Source organism: Lutjanus erythropterus, chromosome 23 (genome assembly GCF_056507025.1).
Source record: "Lutjanus erythropterus isolate fLutEry1 chromosome 23, fLutEry1.hap2, whole genome shotgun sequence".
NCBI lineage: Eukaryota > Metazoa > Chordata > Actinopteri > Lutjaniformes > Lutjanidae > Lutjanus > Lutjanus erythropterus.
The window spans coordinates 780273-798625 of record NC_139339.1 but is presented as its reverse complement, the minus strand read 5'-3'; the positions used below and the strand labels follow the sequence as shown (position 1 = coordinate 798625).

At 40.0% G+C, this 18353-nt stretch overlaps 4 protein-coding genes across 9 annotated transcripts; all 4 read left to right on the top strand.

The window, feature by feature from the left end:
- Positions 1–676: 676 nt before the first annotated feature.
- Positions 677–9843, top strand: LOC146305122 (uncharacterized). Of its 2 annotated transcripts, none has more exons than XM_084712092.1 (2): positions 677–784; positions 8332–9843. In XM_084712092.1, exons 1-2 carry the CDS (start codon positions 767–769, stop codon positions 9238–9240), a joined length of 927 nt encoding a protein of 308 aa, XP_084568218.1. In that variant the 5' UTR covers positions 677–766; the 3' UTR covers positions 9241–9843. The 2 variants fall into 2 exon arrangements, with proteins under 2 accessions (XP_084568218.1, XP_084568219.1); XM_084712093.1 differs by lacking the exon at positions 677–784 and adding an exon at positions 3351–3486.
- Positions 679–8460, top strand: LOC146305123 (uncharacterized). Of its 3 annotated transcripts, XM_084712071.1 has the most exons (3): positions 679–784; positions 5196–6165; positions 8332–8460. In XM_084712071.1, coding segments are annotated over exons 1-3 (990 nt in total). In that variant the 5' UTR covers positions 679–766; the 3' UTR covers positions 8334–8460. The 3 variants fall into 3 exon arrangements, with proteins under 3 accessions (XP_084568197.1, XP_084568195.1, XP_084568196.1); XM_084712069.1 differs by lacking the exon at positions 8332–8460 and having other exon boundaries at positions 5196–8325; XM_084712070.1 differs by lacking the exons at positions 679–784; positions 8332–8460 and adding an exon at positions 3357–3486 and having other exon boundaries at positions 5196–8244.
- On the top strand, positions 8597–14744 carry LOC146305121 (uncharacterized). 3 transcript variants are annotated; one of them, XM_084712096.1, is made up of 7 exons: positions 8597–8713; positions 11778–11924; positions 12275–12310; positions 12879–13142; positions 13222–13467; positions 13543–13737; positions 13836–14738. In XM_084712096.1, the coding sequence occupies exons 2-7, from the start codon at positions 11894–11896 to the stop codon at positions 13946–13948; spliced, it is 885 nt and encodes a 294-aa protein (XP_084568222.1). In that variant the 5' UTR covers positions 8597–8713; positions 11778–11893; the 3' UTR covers positions 13949–14738. The 3 variants fall into 3 exon arrangements, with proteins under 3 accessions (XP_084568222.1, XP_084568220.1, XP_084568221.1); XM_084712094.1 differs by lacking the exons at positions 8597–8713; positions 11778–11924 and having other exon boundaries at positions 12223–12310; positions 13525–13737; positions 13836–14744; XM_084712095.1 differs by lacking the exons at positions 8597–8713; positions 11778–11924 and having other exon boundaries at positions 12223–12310; positions 13836–14740.
- Positions 14654–17584, top strand: LOC146305120 (high affinity immunoglobulin gamma Fc receptor I-like). The gene is made up of 6 exons (XM_084712187.1): positions 14654–14793; positions 14878–14913; positions 15862–16125; positions 16205–16450; positions 16526–16687; positions 16816–17584. The coding sequence occupies exons 1-6, from the start codon at positions 14763–14765 to the stop codon at positions 16926–16928; spliced, it is 852 nt and encodes a 283-aa protein (XP_084568313.1). The 5' UTR covers positions 14654–14762; the 3' UTR covers positions 16929–17584.
- Positions 17585–18353: the final 769 nt, after the last annotated feature.

Here is an 18353-nt window from a genome sequence, read left to right as displayed (position 1 = left end):
TCATCGCCTGTAAGAAGCAGGTGCGTCAGTTTGCTTCTTCTGAGCTGTTTCTTCTCCCTCCTCCTCCTGCAGACTTCCTGTTCCTCTAAGCAGGATGATCAGTTTGTTTCTTCCTCTTAAATCTGTAAATACTGAACAAAAGGAGAAAAATAAGCCCTAAAAAGTCTCTCCTGTGGTGCTTGGATTGTTGCTGTTGAAGTTCCTCTGCAGGTACAGATGTGGTGATGTGCCGCCACCTGCTGGCTGATTTCTGTCACTGCTGTTAGTCTTCAGGAGGTTTGATGAGATGTGACTTGAATTCATGTAATTTCAGCTGAATGATATAAATGTAATGATATGTGTTGATAAAATAAAATCTAAATTTGATGTGAATAGATTCATTTGAGATAAGCCCTGCTTCTTTTAAGTGATGTACTTTTTAAATTTTATATCTTCCTTGTTAATTATGTATTTTATTTCACTTCATAGTTTTATTTCTGGTGTTTCTTCTTGTTAATGAGTTGCTATATTGTGATGATATCTGTGTGTTTCTGTAATTAATACAAAAAAGAAAGGTGGAAACTTGTCTGCTCTTCTTGTCACCGCCTCCTGCTGCAGCTCTCTGCTCTCGTTTACTTTCCAGAGGCGAGGCGTAGCGCGTGCAAATCTCGCGAGAGTTTCACAGATCAGGGGTTCCCTTCTAGACACGACCGCGGTGATGTGAGGAGACGCAGCAGCGACCATTTTGTCTGACTGCAGGACGGCGGACCGACGAAGAAGAAGAAGCATGAGTTCTCCACAAGAGGTGACTTGAACGCGCTTTGTGTGTTTCCTCTGTGTGTTTGTTCACATTAATGATCTTTACTTTACACGTTCGGGCTCGGAGTGACGTTTGATCACGTCGACAAGCTGCTTCCTGATTTTTTTCTTTTTATTTTGACTCCATCTGACTCTGAGCGAAACAATCATGACGAAAATCAGGCAAAAATATGAGCTGATAACAGACTGAAGTATGTGAAAGGAAACGGTGATCATCATCACCGTGGGCCTTATTCACACACACACACACACACACACACACACACACACACACACACACACACACACACACACACACACACACACACACACACACACCTCCTCACAGCCTGTGTGTATCACAGGATGAAGGCCTCAAAACGTTTTCATAGAATACATATCATGTTAAACACGCTGTGTTGCATTTTATGCACGTGTTCTGCTTATTAATTGTTTTATTTGTATTTATATATATTGACATCACGTGATGACAACGTATCTATTTCATTCCTTGTATTTATTTAACTTGACTACAGTCTAGATTCTCAAACTGGTTCGTGGACCACAGGTGGTGCGCTGAAGAATTTCAGAAATCAAATTTTTAAATGACATAAATTAACTAAACATATTATATTATCAAAATACTACAACATTTCAAATGAAAACATGAGATCACTGAAGTGTAATTTAAAATAATTTTCGTTGTTCCTTCATTTTTGTGTCAGTTTCAGCCTGTGATGTAGTGATGATTGTGCACACGGGACAGACGTGTGTCCTGCATGATTACTGGTAGTTATGAGTGAAGGTCAACATTGTTATTGGAGGTGATAAGAAGAGACAGTGCCTCCATATGAGAACAATTAGGAAGAAAAATGCGGATCAGGAGGAGAATAAATCGAGCCACTGATTAAAAGGAGAAGTGTGTGATTTCCAGCGGCATCTAACGTTCAAACCTTAGATTGTAACTAAGAGGATTTACTCCGACACCGGCCCTCTCTCACCAAGAGTACGGTGGCCGTCAGCGGACAAAATGGCGAGCGAAAGCTATCTCACAACAAACTACAGTTATGTGTGTAGGATGAATTACCTGTCCAGCAGAAAACAGACAACCTCGGCGTCACTGTGAAAACGTTTGTCCTCCATCCGTCGTGTAAACGCTATGCCGATGTTGATTCGATGTTGATTCGTGTTTTCGCCGTTTCCTGTCATTCTTGCGTTTACTTTCTTCGCGTCTCCGCTTCTTGGATGACGGGGATTCACTGTCCGCTGCTTTTTGTTCTGGTACAGTGTATGTATGATCCTCCATTTGTCAAAAAAAAACCGCTAAATGGTCTGCCAGCAATCACCCGCGTCTATCCTCTCTGTCTACTTCCGTGTTCTTCTTCTTCTTCTTCTTCTTCTTCTTCTTCTTCTTCTTCTTCTTCTTCTTCGTCTTCGTGGTGTTTTATGGCGGTTGGCAAACAACGTTATGGTGCATTACCGCCACCAACTGGTATGGAGTGTGGATCGGGAATCTAACTTAACTCTACTAGCCCAGATTAAAAAAAATAAAAAAAAAACACTGAAAGTTAGACAATTAAATACAACAGTTATATTCTCTTTATCAGATTTGTTCGTCTAAGGTACTGTAACAGTGCTTGATAACATTTCTCACTTGAACTTCTCTGTAAAATATCTCTTATGTCCAAATTCAACTTCATTTCTTTGAGGTTTGATATAAGTTCCCTTCTCTTAAAATCATATTTTGGACAATGAATTATAACATGTTGTATAGTTTCCTCTTGATCACAAAAGTCACAGTTTCCTGAGTTATGTTTATTGTTTATTTTCCAGAGTGTGCTATTAAGTCCTGAATGGCCAAATCGTAATCTTGATATTAGAGTTTCCTCTCTCCAGGATCTTGAAGTTTTCCTCATCACTCCTACATTTTGTTAAATTCCATAAAGCTATCTTACTTCCATGTTTACGCTGCGGCGTCTACGTAAGGTCGCCACGAGCTTCCCAAGACTCACTGTTAGTGTAGTTTGTCCGCTCTGCGCTGCCGTAGACGGCGCAGGATGATGATCTCCGTAAGGCGACCCGACAGTATGTAACTATAAATGGCTATTTCTAAAGTAATGGGAACATATAGATTATGAGTTTACGTTGATTGATAATAATAAATAACATACTTATATATAATATATCTCATTTATGTACATAAATCCCTGTAATTATTACACACTGGTCCTTTAAAGGCTGCACCAAAACAGTAAGGTGGGACTTGGAGAGCTCATTATTTTCTGAGGTGGTATGCAGCATAAAAAGTTTGAGAAACTCTAAAGGGGTCCCAAAAACTTCATCTGCTAATCACAATTTATACAAATATCTGTATACAAATATATTTAAAAGATTTGTGTTCAGGCTGGAGGGGCTCCGCTTTTCATATTCTCATATTTATTTTTATATATTTGCAGAATCTCCCAACATTGGAGTTGAAGAGCCACACCGTCTGAACTGTGTGTGTGTGGTGTGACAGTGTTCAAACGGCATGTCGGGCCTTTTGGAGATTTGGAGACTTTTTTTTTTTTTTCAGTTGTTTTTTTTCCATTTGAAAATTGGTCACCATTCACTTTCATTGTTTGGGAGATTCTGCAACACTGTTTTCCTGTGAAACTCCAGCAGAGTTTTGTGGACTAAAACTAAATCTGACCTTCAATCAGCATGAAGGTGAGTAGATAATGACTGTATTTAAATTTTTGGGTGAACTATTAAGTGAAACATTAAGTGAAAATAAAATTCTACGTGACTGAAAAAAAAAGCCTCGTTAATGATCATCAGTCAGATATTATGTAGCAAAACATTACTTAAAAAGGGGCTGGTGTTCTGTGACATTGGATTTTTATTTAAAGGAACAGTTCACCCAAAAATGAAAATTCACTCAATATGTCAACATGTGCCCTCGTTAAGGGAGAACAGGTGTGAACAATTCTAGGGTTTAAGAACATATTCAAGAATTTGACATGGACTTTCTTAGGTCCTTTCTCAAGAACAAATTTAAGAAACTAAGGAAGATATTGGTGAAGGAGGCCAATGTTTTTAGCTCAATGTTTAACATTAGGTATTTGAGCCGCAGTGATAAATCAATCAACCGGCTGTTTTGATAATTAAGTCACTGGTTCAAATAATTTTTTAAAGAAAAAAAAAAATCATAATTCTCTCATTTCAGCTTCTTAAAATGTGAATATTTTCTGGTTTCTTTACTTTTCTCTGACAGTAAACTGAATATGTTTCTCTTTTTCTGGACAAAAACGGGACGTCTGAGGTCGTCATCTTAGGCTATAGACCAAACAACCAATCGATCAATCTAGAAAATGATCAACAGGTTAAATTGTGAATCTCCGCATTGTGAGATAAGTAAAGTTTATCTTAATTGACTGAAATAATCATTAGTTGCCACCCTAATGAGCTTTACTAACCAGGCAAAGCTGACTAGCATGCTACAGCTGTTACACAACTGGTGTGCTGCTAAAATGTTACAGATGAAACCTGTGCTGTAGTAGAGTAGAAAGTAAATATAGATATAGATTATTTTGACAGTTTGGGTCACAGAATGTTCTAGCAGTGTCATAGTAAATGGTTTGGATGAATGCATGTGTTGTTCCACCACGAGTGCCTGATATTCCTTAACATGCAGACTCTGTTTCTCTGGAAGTAGCTGGAGTTCTTGAGTTGGTGCTGAATGTTGCTTGACCTGCAGCTGTACTCTAATTGTAGGACTGTTCTGAACCATTGTGGTTTGATTGTTGTCTGTGGTCATAACAGTTAGAAATCCCATTGCAGAATCATTTTCACCCACTTTCTGCCGACCTTAGGGACATCTTACTGTAATATTTTTCCATAGTGATTTGAGGTGTGTTCCTCCTCATGAAAGATGTGCTTTGGCCCACCCAGCCTCAACATCCTGTCTCTTGTCTAACCCAGATACTGACTAGTTACCAGCTAGTCTTTCCTAGTAGTCACTGGGTCACCATGTGGAACATATCTTTACATAATGTTGTGTATTACAGCTGATAGTGTTAGCTTTGTTGTTAATATGGAAGCCGGTTCTGCTCTGTGATCCTCATCCCGTGTTGCTGCATGCTAATTTACTGGATAGACATAGAATGTGAAGAAATGGTCAAACAGCAGGAATTCACTGGCTTTGAAAAGTTTTGTGAGTGTAGAGTGCACTGAGGCCACTTTAGTTAATGTAGAGTAGGGATGACATGATTACCATTTTCATGATAAACCACCAACAATGAGCTCACACAGAGGAAAACAAAAAGGAAACAAACACAAGAAAAATAAAGAGATAATATGTTGCAGTTCTGGGAAAGTGATGAACTGCACGGCACTTCACTTATACTCTCTCTCTGTATCTTTCTCTGTCGCTGTAGAAACAGAGAGGCACAAAAACACCCAGATCTCACCGCTGTCAACACTGTGAGAAAGAATTCCCTACAGCACAGCGATTAAAGGTGCATCAGAGAATTCACACTGGGGAGAGACCGTACCAGTGCAGACATTGTGAGAAATCTTTCGTTTCTTCATCAGACCGCAACAAACATGAACGGAGCCACACTGGAGAGAGACCATACAGCTGTGATCAATGTGGAAAAACTTTTCCATGTTCAAGTACATATAGAGCCCACCAACGAACCCATAGTGGAAAGAAACCCTTCAGCTGTGACCAGTGTGGCACATCTTTCTATACTTCATATATTCTCAAGAAACACCAACTCATTCACACTGGAGAGAAACCACACTGCTGTGACCAATGTGGGAAAACTTTCCCTCGACTTGACAACCTAAGAACTCACCAGCGTAGTCACACTGGAGAGAAACCATACCACTGCAGATACTGTGAGAAATCTTTTATTACTTCATCAGACCGGAACAGACATGAACAGATCCACACTGGACTGAAACCATACAGCTGTGAGGATTGTGGGAAGAAATTCACTCATTTAAGTTACTACAATAAACACAGAAACATCCACACTAAAGAAACAATCTATCCTTGTCAATTATGTGGGAAAGTCTTTAGTTCGTCCAGTTCATGTCTGAATCATGAACGTGTCCACACTAGAGAGAAACCCTTCAAGTGCAAACACTGTGAGAAAACATTCTCATCATCAGGAGCATGCTCAAGACACAAGCGCATCCACACTGGAGAGAAACCATATAGCTGTGCACAATGTGGGAAGAGTTTCAGTTCTTCAGCTTCGCATTACAAACACAAACTTTACCATGCTGGACTCAAACCACACCAGTGTCAACACTGTGATAAACGTTTCTATTCATCATCCGATCTCACACGCCACCAGCGTGTCCACACAGGACACAAACCATACTGGTGTGAAAAATGTAAGAAAAACTTCACCTGGAAGTCTGGGCTGAAGAGTCACAAGTGTGTCTAAATGAGAGAAAAAAAATCCCAGACTTGATCCTTCATGTCCCGTGTATGTATTTGTAAATTAAATGTAGTAGTAAATGAAGTATTCACATTACAATTAGATTCTTGATAATATGCTCACAATGTGTTGATGTAGACAGTGATAATTAAAGATAAAACACCATATGGAGATGTCAGGGACCAAGCAGTGAGGCAATGAGGAGAACAGGAGTTTGTTGGAAAAAATAGGGATTTTATTTACCCAAAAAATGCAAAACAATATACACCAAGGACTTATTAGCTAAGCCTATAAAAGAGATCAACAAAATATAACTACACTCAAAATGATAGGAACAAAACAGGGTATTAACTGACCAAACAAAATGAAACATGAGGGAACATATATACTGGCTTGGCCAAACCAACTAACACAGAAGGGGAAAACAGAATGGATATTAACTAGAACTAATACAAAGGAATAACCAACTTAACCCAAATCCCCCTTCTGACATGGCTGCAGATAGTGTGATCTGATGAGCTGGCCACAGGATTTAACAGCTCTCTGCCCTTGGCCACACCTTTTGCCTCTCCAGGAAGATACCTCCCACCAGCTTGGTAACTCAAAGAAAGACAAACAAAAATAATTTTTATAACAGAAAATTACTCATTCTGACCTTACAGTTTGAAAATGTGTGCACTCCATTTAAACAGTGTAAAGCTAAAAGTAAATAAAAAACATAGAAATCAAATACACTTTGTAGTGTAGACATGAATTGTTTGGGTTGTGGTTGTTTACCCCTTGTAGCTGTCCCTTTGTGTGGCCTTGGCCAACACAAGAGGTGTGAAGTTGCCAGGAGGGTTTCATATCTCTCCAAGTCATAGAAGATCTAAAATTGTGAACCATGTAACTTTATCTATGGGGGCATTTTTATTTTCAACTTAAGTTATGTCCAAAAAACAAACTCTGAAGTAAACATCACTTTCATCATAAGTAACAGAAAAATCTTAAAGTTGCATTGTTACAGGTTCATATCGACAGTCTTTAAACCACCAGGTGGACAAAGACCCCCAAGCTTGTCCTATGATACACTGCATGCATAGCATCATGTCATTTATTTGTGAACTTGGAGGTCTGAGGTAGTTTAGGTTTCCTAATATGTGTAATGAGTATTGCACTCTCTTGGTGGGGGGCTGAGAGAAACAATGATTCCTGCTCTGTTATGGTCATTTCATATATGTGTTAAATTTGTTCTTAAATTTGTAAGTGCCATCATGAATTCCCGTTCTCTGTACTAGATTGTACTAGATTGTACTTGATACAAGCATCTTGTGGCTAAGAGTTTACACCTGGATGTGGGCGTGGTCTGCTGTACACCTGTCAGGTCTTTGCCTTGATTTTCTTGTATATAATTCAACACTATTCATGCTCTGAGAAAGGCTGAAACACTTTTAGACAAAGACAAAGCTCTGCTTTGATGGTATGCCACTTTCCCTTTCCACTCATTTTTTGTGTTTGTCTTGTAAATTATTACATCAGTTGTGTTTGTTACCCCAGTTTAATGTTTAAAACAGTTTATTATTCCTTAGTCTGAATATGGGCTACATAATATGGGAAAAAAGACCTACTGGGATTATTTTGACTGAAATTGTGATTGGTGATTACTGGGAATGATCAGTACTTCATTATAATAATTATTTGTCACACTTTCTTTCATCAAATAATTGCAGGGTTCTGTGATTTGGATGTAGCACTTGGCTATATTGTGATTTTGATCATATTGAGATTAATTGTGCAGCCCTAGTCTGAATAAATCTTTATGGAGTTGTGTTGTATTCAATAATCTTTTTGTATTTTGTTAATTCTTGCATATTACACTTTGTTGCTTATTTTTGCCCTTAGCAGTTTAACAAATTTTTAAATAAAAAATGAATATTGCATAGTTCATTTTCAGATCCTCTCCCTGTTGAAAATATTGAACTGTTATATCATTTTGATAAAGCATTGATCTGGATTCATAGGAAAATGTGATTTGTGAAGTTGTTGTGTTGAGCTTTCAGGGCTGTAAAACCAGAGTAATAACATAATATCATCAGTTTTCATGTGTACTTTCTCTCTGTGTCTTTGTATGTTGCTACAGGAACAGAGAGGCGCAAAAACACCCAAAACCCATTGCTGTCAACACTGTGAAAAAGAATTCCCTACATCACATCGATTAAAGATTCATCAGAGAGTTCACACAGGAGAGAGACCATACAGCTGTGACAAGTGTGAGAAAGCATACAAAACAGCAGGACATCGAGCACGTCATCAGAAAGTTCACACTGGAGAGAAACCATATAGCTGTGAACAGTGTGAGAAAACATACAAAACATCAGGAGATCTGAAAGTTCATCAGAGAGTTCACACTGGAGAGAAACCATACAGCTGTGAAGAATGTGGGAAAACTTTTTCAAAGTCAGGCAACTACAAAGTTCACCAGCGTATTCACACTGGAGAGAAACCTCATCACTGCTTATACTGTGAGAAATCTTTCATTACATCATCACTCCGTAACACACATGAACAGATCCACACCGGACTGAAACCATACAGCTGTGAAGAGTGTGGGAAGAGCTTCACTCGGCTAAGTACTTACACAATTCATAGAAACATCCACACAAAAGAAAAAATTTATCCTTGTCAGCAATGTGGGAAAGTCTTCAGTTCCTCCCGTTCATATCAGAATCATGAACGTGTCCACACTGGAAAGAAACCATACAGCTGCCCTTACTGTGAGAAAAAGTTCAGTTATTCATCTTCATATTACAATCACAAACTTATCCACTCTGGACTCAAACCACACCAGTGTCAATTCTGTGACAAATGTTTCTGTACATCATCTGAACTCACACAGCATGAACGTGTCCACACTGGACACAAACCATACTGGTGCGACAAATGTAAGAAAAACTTCAGTTGGACATCTCAGCTGAAGACTCACAAGTGTGTCAAAACAGATGACAAAATACCAAACCTGGACCCTAATGATTCATCAGTGAGTTTGTAAATGATATTAAATGCAGAGAGGTATTTATGCATAATAATCAGACTCCTGAGAATGTGCTCACACTGTGTTGTGGCAGAAAGTAAAAGTATATAAAGTTGTGAAGGTGCTAGGAGAGTTTCATGTTGATCCAAGTGATAGAAGACCTTAGACTGTGAGTCATGTCAACATTATCTGTGGTGGGGGTTTTCAAAGTTTGAGAATAAGGGCCTTTGACACGATGTGGTTATTTGACCCATAGACTCTCAACAGCTAAGCCAAAACAGCCTCATACTGCTGGTTTAGATCTGGTTTGTAATGAGCGTTACTCCCTGAGGAGGAGAATAACAATGATTCCTGATCTGTGACATTTATCTCATACTTGTGCTAAACTTGTAGTTTTTCAAAACGTACTCTCGCCTCCTGGTCTCTGTACTAGATCATTCTTTGTTTGAGCCTCTTGTGGCTGAGGATTTACACCTGTATGTGGCCGTGGTCTGCTGTACACCTATCAGGTCATTACCTTGATTATCTTGTATATACTGTAATTCAGTAGTATTCATGTTCTGAGGAAGGCCTATGGCTGAAACATGCCAACAAAGATATTTTAATAAAATTTAAAAAATCTTTGCTTTGATAGTGTGGCACCATTTTTCTACTTTAGATCTTCCTTCCCTCCACCTTCCCTCTCCATAGCACAACACTAAAAACTAACAATACAAATCAAGAGACTTTGTCAACAGTATTCTCTGCACAGTCAGCTGATGAAAGTGAATGAAGAGCAGAATCAGCTGTGAGTCCAGCAGAGGGCGATGTTGGCTGTGAAGTGGTTCCTATGATTATTACAGTGTGGTGGAAGTGAATGCACCATGTTTACTTTCCAATTACTTTTTTAGAATGGCCAGACTTGAAAAAAGTAAAGTGTCACAGGGCTGCACATTTATGTTTCTTCTGTCTGACCAGTAAAGTCAGGAAGTAAATGTGTAAATTTTAAAATACTCCACCTATTTATTTGTTCTCCACTTTATTGATTTTTTTCACAATAGGAAAATGAATTTACATGCAGGGAAAAACATGTTATTTTCTGTTCTCAAAGACAATCAATATGGCTGCTTTTTCACTTATGTTTTTATGAGGGAGATGTTATTGTTGTCCACAGATATTGTTGTGAAAGAAGGCAATTGCCTCTTACTCCAGGGAGTCCTGGGGCCTGTTCTACAAAGCAGATTCTGCATACCCAGGGTATCTGTAAGTGATCTGGTTTGACTAAACCTGATAAAGACCATCAAGGATAAGTGGCCACACAAAGCTGGTTATCAAATACTGCACACTGCGTTCTGCCAAAGAAAGACGCCTGATTCAGCCACCACAACAAGCCCCAAAGTCGCTAGCTAGACTCTAGACTATGGTGAAACGAGCTACCAAGCCATGTTTGAGTCCCTCACAGTCTTTTAGAGAAGACTGAAGACCAGTTCTTGTGAGTGTTTTCATGAGGGTGTCTGATGTTTTCAGCTGGGAAAAAACACTGTGGACACAGAGCTTTATAATATCACTGCTCCATCATCAGAGCACAAGAGGATCTGACTATAATTACATTTGTCCAGTCTGTTAAATGAATGTGCTGCTTATATGTATTCTTGAGACAGTTTTAGTCTTTCAGCAGCACTCAGCGGCGTCAAACTGAGCTGGGAGAGAAATATAACACATTTGATGATCATCAGTCTGTCATCTGATCTGCAGACAGATGATCAAATGTATTAAATGATATAATTGTGAGTGTGATCCAATATTCTTAACGCAGCAGTCGGTCAGAGCACAGTATGAAACAGACACAAGTACAAGACTTTGATGCTTCAGTCAGTTTCTGTTGTTGGATGATATCGGTTTATAAAAGCACACTTTTCCTTCTCGTGATCCGTGCACTGCACACCGGTGCCATTTCATAAAGTGATTTGATTGGTCAGCAGGTAGTATTTTAACCTTATTGATCTCTATATCTGGGACATAACCTCTGGAGCAGGTTAGGCTTTCAGAATAAGTTACCATAGAAATCTACCTCAATAATTTCTTTGTAAAACCCTGAACTGTTACGCCTTTATTCTACTTTGTTCCTCAGTACCTACATATATATGTATTGTTAAGTACTGTTACAACGTTATTACAAAAGATTACACTGTAACTCTAGAGTAATCTAAAGTGTTCCTCTATCATGTATTCTGAAACTGCAGCTGTGTTTCTCACATGAAGTGAGTTTAGTTTGAAGATCTTGAAGTCACGTCATGATGAACATCTGACAGCTTTAAATAAACATCTGGAATCTTTGTGGTCAAAAGAAAAACTTTCACTCTTTGTCAAACTAACAAATGAAATACACCCACACACAGACACAAACAGCAGTTTAACTGTCAGTGAACGCATCATATTCATGTCATTATTCACATTCTGTCAGTTGTTGCTTTACTTTTAGTTTTCTGTCTCTCTTCACTTCATGTTCTGGTTCAGAGACTTGTCTCTGTCAGTAGCTTTAATGCAACTAAACGACTAAACTTTCTCACCTTCAGTAGGTGGAGAGGAAACCACAGCACTGCGAGCCTCAGTGACACAGGAAGGAGGAGGGATTTCTCTGATGTGACCATGAAGTGATCAACACATAGATCTCTTCTAAGCAGGTGTCAAGATGGAGGAAACGTCTCTGCTGTGGTCGCTCTGTAAGTTCTCTAAAAACATCAGCTGAGAAAAATATGACATAATAAGAAACATGAGAAATCTGTGATTTTTACAACCATGACATGTTTGTTTTCAGCTCAGAAATGTTCCTGTAACATGAACAACATGAACAAAATGTTTGTTTTTTCCATTTATGAGACTGAAAACCATCAGAATAATCTTCTCATACTTGTTGAATGAGACGTGATATTTGGACACAGCCGTCTTCTTCCTGTCTGTCTTCATTCATTCGTTTTGATTCAACAACACAAAGATTGTCGTGTGTCTCTGGAGTTTCAGATGTGTCGTTGTATCACAACCTCAAACCAACCTGTGTTTCATTTGTCTTTAGTTGTGACGTCACTGCTGAGCTGCACAACAAACCAAGGTGAGTAAACTTCTTCTGTCACCGTCTGAAACCTGAACCACTCTTTTCTGCACCAACAAAAATTAATCCAGGTTTAAAATTAGTCAGAGCTCTGTCGCACGACTAAAACTCATCTCTGCTGAGTAAAATGACATTTATTAATGTGAACCAAAATTAAATAGAGTTGAATCAATATGGAGATTCTTGCTTGTTCAAATTCAAAAAGGCTCAATAACTAAAGATTGAAGTTGTTGTTTGTTCCTCGTGAGAAAGAAAGAAGCAGGAAACCATCAACTTTCAGGCTGATCTGTATTCCTCAATCCAGCCTACAGCGTTAGCTAGTTAGCTAAGAGGTTAAACATTATGTTGTTAACAAAATGTTCTGTTGTTTGCTAAGAATCTAACATGGAGAGTTCAGGGGTGAAGGGTCAGAGGACGCTGATCTAATCATGTTTATCTAATCAATATCAGTATTTTATCAAACGTCCATGAACAGTCATGAATCTCACCTGTTCTACATCCACTTCCTGTATTCACGGGTCTTTTTAGTCCAGCTGAACTCCCACATCCTCTTCTCTCTCTGCTCCAGCTCGTCTCACTGTGAGTCCCAGCAGCTCTCAGTTCTTCAGGTGGAACTCTGTCTCTCTGAGCTGCGAGGAGGACGACAGCTCTGCTGGATGGACACTGAGGAGGAACACCAGTGAAGAAACCAGGACTAAATGTGGATCTGGTTGGGGAAAAGCTGTTGGCTCTTCCTGTGACATCAGCTTCCTGGTCTTATTGGACAGTGGAGTTTACTGGTGTGAGTCCAGAGAGGGAGCGAGCAGTAACAGCATCAACATCACAGTCACTGGTAAGATGAGACTGTGGAGTCAGTATTGATGAAGCTGTGTGTAAATGGATGAAATGCTGTAGTTTGTCTCTGTGTTGAGGTGGATCAGTGGTCCTGCAGAGTCCTGTCCTCCCTGTGATGGAGGGACATGATGTCACTCTGAGCTGTAAAACAAAGACGCCTCGCTCCGACCTCAGCGCTGCTTTCTATAAAGATGGCGTCCTCATCAGGACTGAGCCTACAGGTCACATGACCATCCAGCATGTTTCCAGGTCTGATGAAGGCCTCTACAAGTGTAACAGCAGCAGTGATGGAGAGTCTCCACCCAGCTGGATCTCTGTCACAGGTGAGGAGGTTACCTTTGATTTCAACACTTATTTCATCCACATGTTCACCTGAGCAGGTGGGATTCTCTCTGCAGGGAAACCTACGACCACAGCCCCGCCCACATCTGCAGCCCCGCCCCCTGCCTCTGGCCTGACAACCTCGTCTCCTCCATCATCCTCAGACTCAGACAACCAGCTTGTGTTCAGACTGCTCTGCCACCTGGTGGTGTTCTGTCCGTACTGCATCTCCACTGTCCTCATGGTGTCTTTATATCGACACAGACGCACAGGTAACACTCTGGATCAATCAATCAATCAATCAATCAATCAAACAAACAAACAAACAAACAAAGTTGTCTCAAACAAAAGTTATGTACATTAACTGCAGGAAATAAGTTGCCCATCTCCATGGTAGTGACCCCGCCCACTCAGACGAAGGAGGGATTGGATGATGACTATGATGATGTCATCACTGCTGTCCCCACAGAGCATCACTTCTGATGTCTTCAATCAGACGTCAGAATGAATGAAAGAAGTGAAAGTGTGCAGCTTGAGGACGTTTCCACACCTGCGTCCTTTGATCCGGACTTTTGGACTTCATAGTTTGATCTGGACATTACAGGTGTGTAACCTCCCCCGGACCAAAGAGAAGGTGTCAGGTCTCAGTCCAGATCAAACTGAAAAAAACAACACACCAGATGGGGACAGGAGGAGACCAGATGTTTAACTGACATCTGGTCTGATGACTTTACAAAGAGTCAACTGGAAGAAACTCAGTTTTATTGGTCAGTCTGGTCTCTGTATCTGTCAGTTCACTTCCTTCAGAATGACAAGGAAGTCAGTGAGAAACAATAAACCCATGAGCCACTGCTCCAGCTTCGACGCAGAAACTTCAGGACACAGCTGGAGGAACATCTGGGATGTCTGTTGCAGAGCCGTTGAATATGACACTTCTATTGTTAAAGTGCAGAGGACATGACCAGAGCTGACCAGTAGGTGGCAGCATGTGACAACAACATACATGTTCAGTGCCTGGACAGACAGAACATCAGACAGAGACACAGAGGAGGACTGTCAGTGATAATATGTCCATTAAAAATTCAATAATCATTCTGATCGACTGGTTGGAACCTTTTAGATCAAATAAAACCAAACGATGAGCATCTTTCCTCTCTGTGTTCGGTGATCATGTGGTTTTGTGAGTCAGTTTCAAACAGTTTCCTCGTAGCCGCCGCAGAGAAAACCACACTGCTGTGCAGGGATGTAAAAAGAGGAAGGAGGCTTTCAAACTGGTTCATCTCATTTCAGCTGCAGAATGGAGCAAACATCTGTCCAGATGCTGCTGGGTGAGTCTGATCTGCTGGATGAGTGTTGATGTCTGGATGCTGAGAGATGATCACTGATAGTCATTAAAACCCATTTGTCTTTAGTTGTGACGTCACTGCTGAGCTGCACAACAAACCAAGGTGAGTAAACTTCTTCTGTCAGTCTGAAACTCACTGATTCTAACAGACTCTGTGTTGAGGAAACAGCTGGAGTTAAAATGATCCACACACATGTGAAGGAACTGTAGCAGCGGTCTGGATTTTGTTGGTTGGCAGTGTTTGTTTCCAGGAAGTGTTTGGTTGTTTCACCTCACAGAAGTCACAGTTGGTGGTCGGGGTTGATGGCAGACGCACAAAATGCAGGACGTTAACAACAAAGACTTTAAATAATCAGGTTGATGTTCAAACCTTCAGAAGCTGATTTATAATCTCTGAACTCACAATAAAGACTTCAACTAGAACAAAGTATGTTTGTATTCTCATGAAAGTTGTTGGTTTAGATAATTATCTGGAAAAGCAGGTTGTTGTCAGCAGGGGTGGGTGTCAATGACATCACAACTTCCTCATTGATGTGTAGCAGCAGATATGCATGCAGATGTGGACGGAGCTTTCTGTCTGCACTCTACCTTCATTTTATTCATATTTGTGCACATTTTCTGAAAACTTTCAGGTTCAGACCAAACAAAGCAGCAGCACCAGTATCCACTGTGAGCAGCGTAGCTCCAGAGAAACAACCACAGGACACAAAGAAGACACTTAAAATTGACGTTGGTTGTCAGTCAGTGAAAATAATTCTCCACCCACATGTGATGATGTGTTTAATGACCTCACAGTCCACTGCCGTCTACAACGCTGCCTCCACTTTTGTCTCTTCTTCAACAGGTTCATTATTGCAGCCTCCTCCAGTGTCGCCATGTTTGTTGTTGTTGACTGTTTGTTTTTTCCTCTTTGGGGAAACTTTTGACTTTTGACTTGTTGACATGGCAACATAACTAAAAGGAAACTAAGTTGTTGTTAAACTTCATGCTTGGATGTATTTTTTTGTCACAATCAATTTAGTTTTGCACAAAATATCATAATTTCCTGCAGCTCGTCTCACTGTGAGTCCCAGCAGCTCTCAGCTGTTTGAAGAAGACTTTGTCTCTCTGAGCTGTGAGGAGGACGACAGCTCTGCTGGATGGACACTGAGGAGGAACACGAGCAGAGAAACCAGGACTCAGTGTGGAGACGGCTGGGGACGATCAGCTGGTTCCTCCTGCAACATCAGCTACATCTCCACATGGGACAGTGGAGTTTACTGGTGTGAGTCCAGAGAGGGAGCGAGCAGTAACAGCATCAACATCACAGTCACTGGTAAGATGAGACTGTGGAGTCAGTATTGATGAAGCTGTGTGTAAATGGATGAAATGCTGTAGTTTGTCTCTGTGTTGAGGTGGATCAGTGGTCCTGCAGAGTCCTGTCCTCCCTGTGATGGAGGGACATGATGTCACTCTGAGATGTAAAACAAAGACGCCTCGCTCCGACCTCAGCGCTGCTTTCTATAAAGATGGCGTCCTCATCAGGACTGAGCCTACAGGACACATGACCATCCAGCATGTTTCCAGGTCTGATGAAGGCCTCTACAAGTGTCACAGCAGCAGTGATGGAGAGTCTCCACCCAGCTGGATCTCTGTCACAGGTGAGGAGGTTTCCTTTGATTTCAACACTTATTTCATCCACATGTTCACCTGAGCAGGTGGGATTCTCTCTGCAGGGAAACCTACGACCACAGCCCTGCCCTCCTCTACAGCCCCGCCCACATCTGCAGACACAGCCTGGCCCCCATACCACTTTGTGTTCCACCACTTCTTCCACCTCTATCTGTGCTGCATCTCCACTGTCTTCCTGGTGTCTTTGTATCGAAACAGGCCCACAGGTAACACTCTCAATCAATCAATCAATCAATCAATCAATCAATCAATCAATCAATCAATCAGTTAATTTTACACTGTCACACTGCTGTTGATCCTCAGATGTCTCTAACAGAACCTGTTCTAACTGTAGGAAAAGACCTTCCTGTCTCCATGGTGATGACCCCGCCCACTCAGATGAAGGAGGGATTGGATGATGACTATGATGATGTCATCACTGCTGTCACCACAGAGCATCACTTCTGATGTCTTCAATGTGTCGTTCTTTAACAAAGATAAAATATTTGAGTCTCAGTGAATAAAAAAGTCGAGGACCTGAATCACGTCCCTGTGGAACTCCACATGTTCTAGTTTGTTAGTTGTTTAGATTCTATCTTAGAAAATCATGTCTCGTTATAAAAGTCTGTCATTAAATGTCAACATGACATTAAAGTTTGTTTAAATCATCAATAAATGTTTGTTCTGAGTTTGTTGCAGCACAGAAACGTGTCATTAACCATCCAGACGATCCAACATGAAGAACGTGTTTAGAAGAAAAACTCTCTTTTCTTTAACGGGGACTTTAAGAGCAGGTTCACACATTGATTTGATTTGATGATACACTGTAGTGTGTGTGTGTGTGTGTGTATGTGTGTGTGTGTGTGTGTGTGTGTGTGTGTGTGTGTGTGTGTGTGTGTGTGTGTGTATTGTACCTGTGATGAGTGTGTGAACAAACGCTAACAGCTCTGTGGTCGTTCAGTTTCCTGTTTCTGATGAAAACACTTCAGCAGAGCGACGTCCTGCTCACGTTTCACTGCAGGACAAAGAAATAAATTGTTCATAAATGTGCAGATTTTCATGTCTAATCTGAATAAATACAGTTGATTTAACATGTGAGGACTAATAAACTCATAACATCATTATTGATCTGTTTGTTTCATGTCATTAATAATTAAATTATATCAGCAGACGTAAACTTTAAGGAGACATCAAAGTTAAAAAAAGAAAACAAAGAATATGAATGTTGAGGATTTTATATATTGTGATTTTTCTGCATCTCAGACTTTAATTAATTTAATGACTGACTTTGTTGAAACTCTGCAACAGAAACTTCTGCCTGTTGCTCGTGTGAAGTTTCTCTGCTCTGCTTTAGCTGACGATGATGAAGGCTGTGATGAAGAGTGTGACGTTGTTTTATTGTTAGTGAGCAGCTCTGTGGTCGACCAGCTTCCTGTTTTCAGATAAACGTCTGTCTGTTAAATTATTATTCATTATTCACAGCAGTGGTGTTCAGAAGAAAAGAAAAAAAAATAGTCATTCAAAGTCTGGATCAAATACTGAACACTGTATTTTATTTATTTATTGTTTGTTTGTTTGTTTGTTTGTTTGTTGGTCTCAAATGTGTCAAATGGTTTCTCACTCATTATAAATGTACATTTTATTGTAATATTAAGTCTATCCTCATAATATTTCAATTAAATAATCATTAAATAATAATTAAATAATAATTTTTAAGTTTTAAAATATTATGACCATGATGTGTTACTGTCGGCTCGACCACCAGGAGTCACATTTCAAACATGAACTGCTGAAGCTTAAAAGCTGTAAAATGTAATATTTCTGCATTAAAACATGTAAAAACTGAACACCTACGAAATATATTCTGTTAAGTTGTGTACTTAAATTATCCCA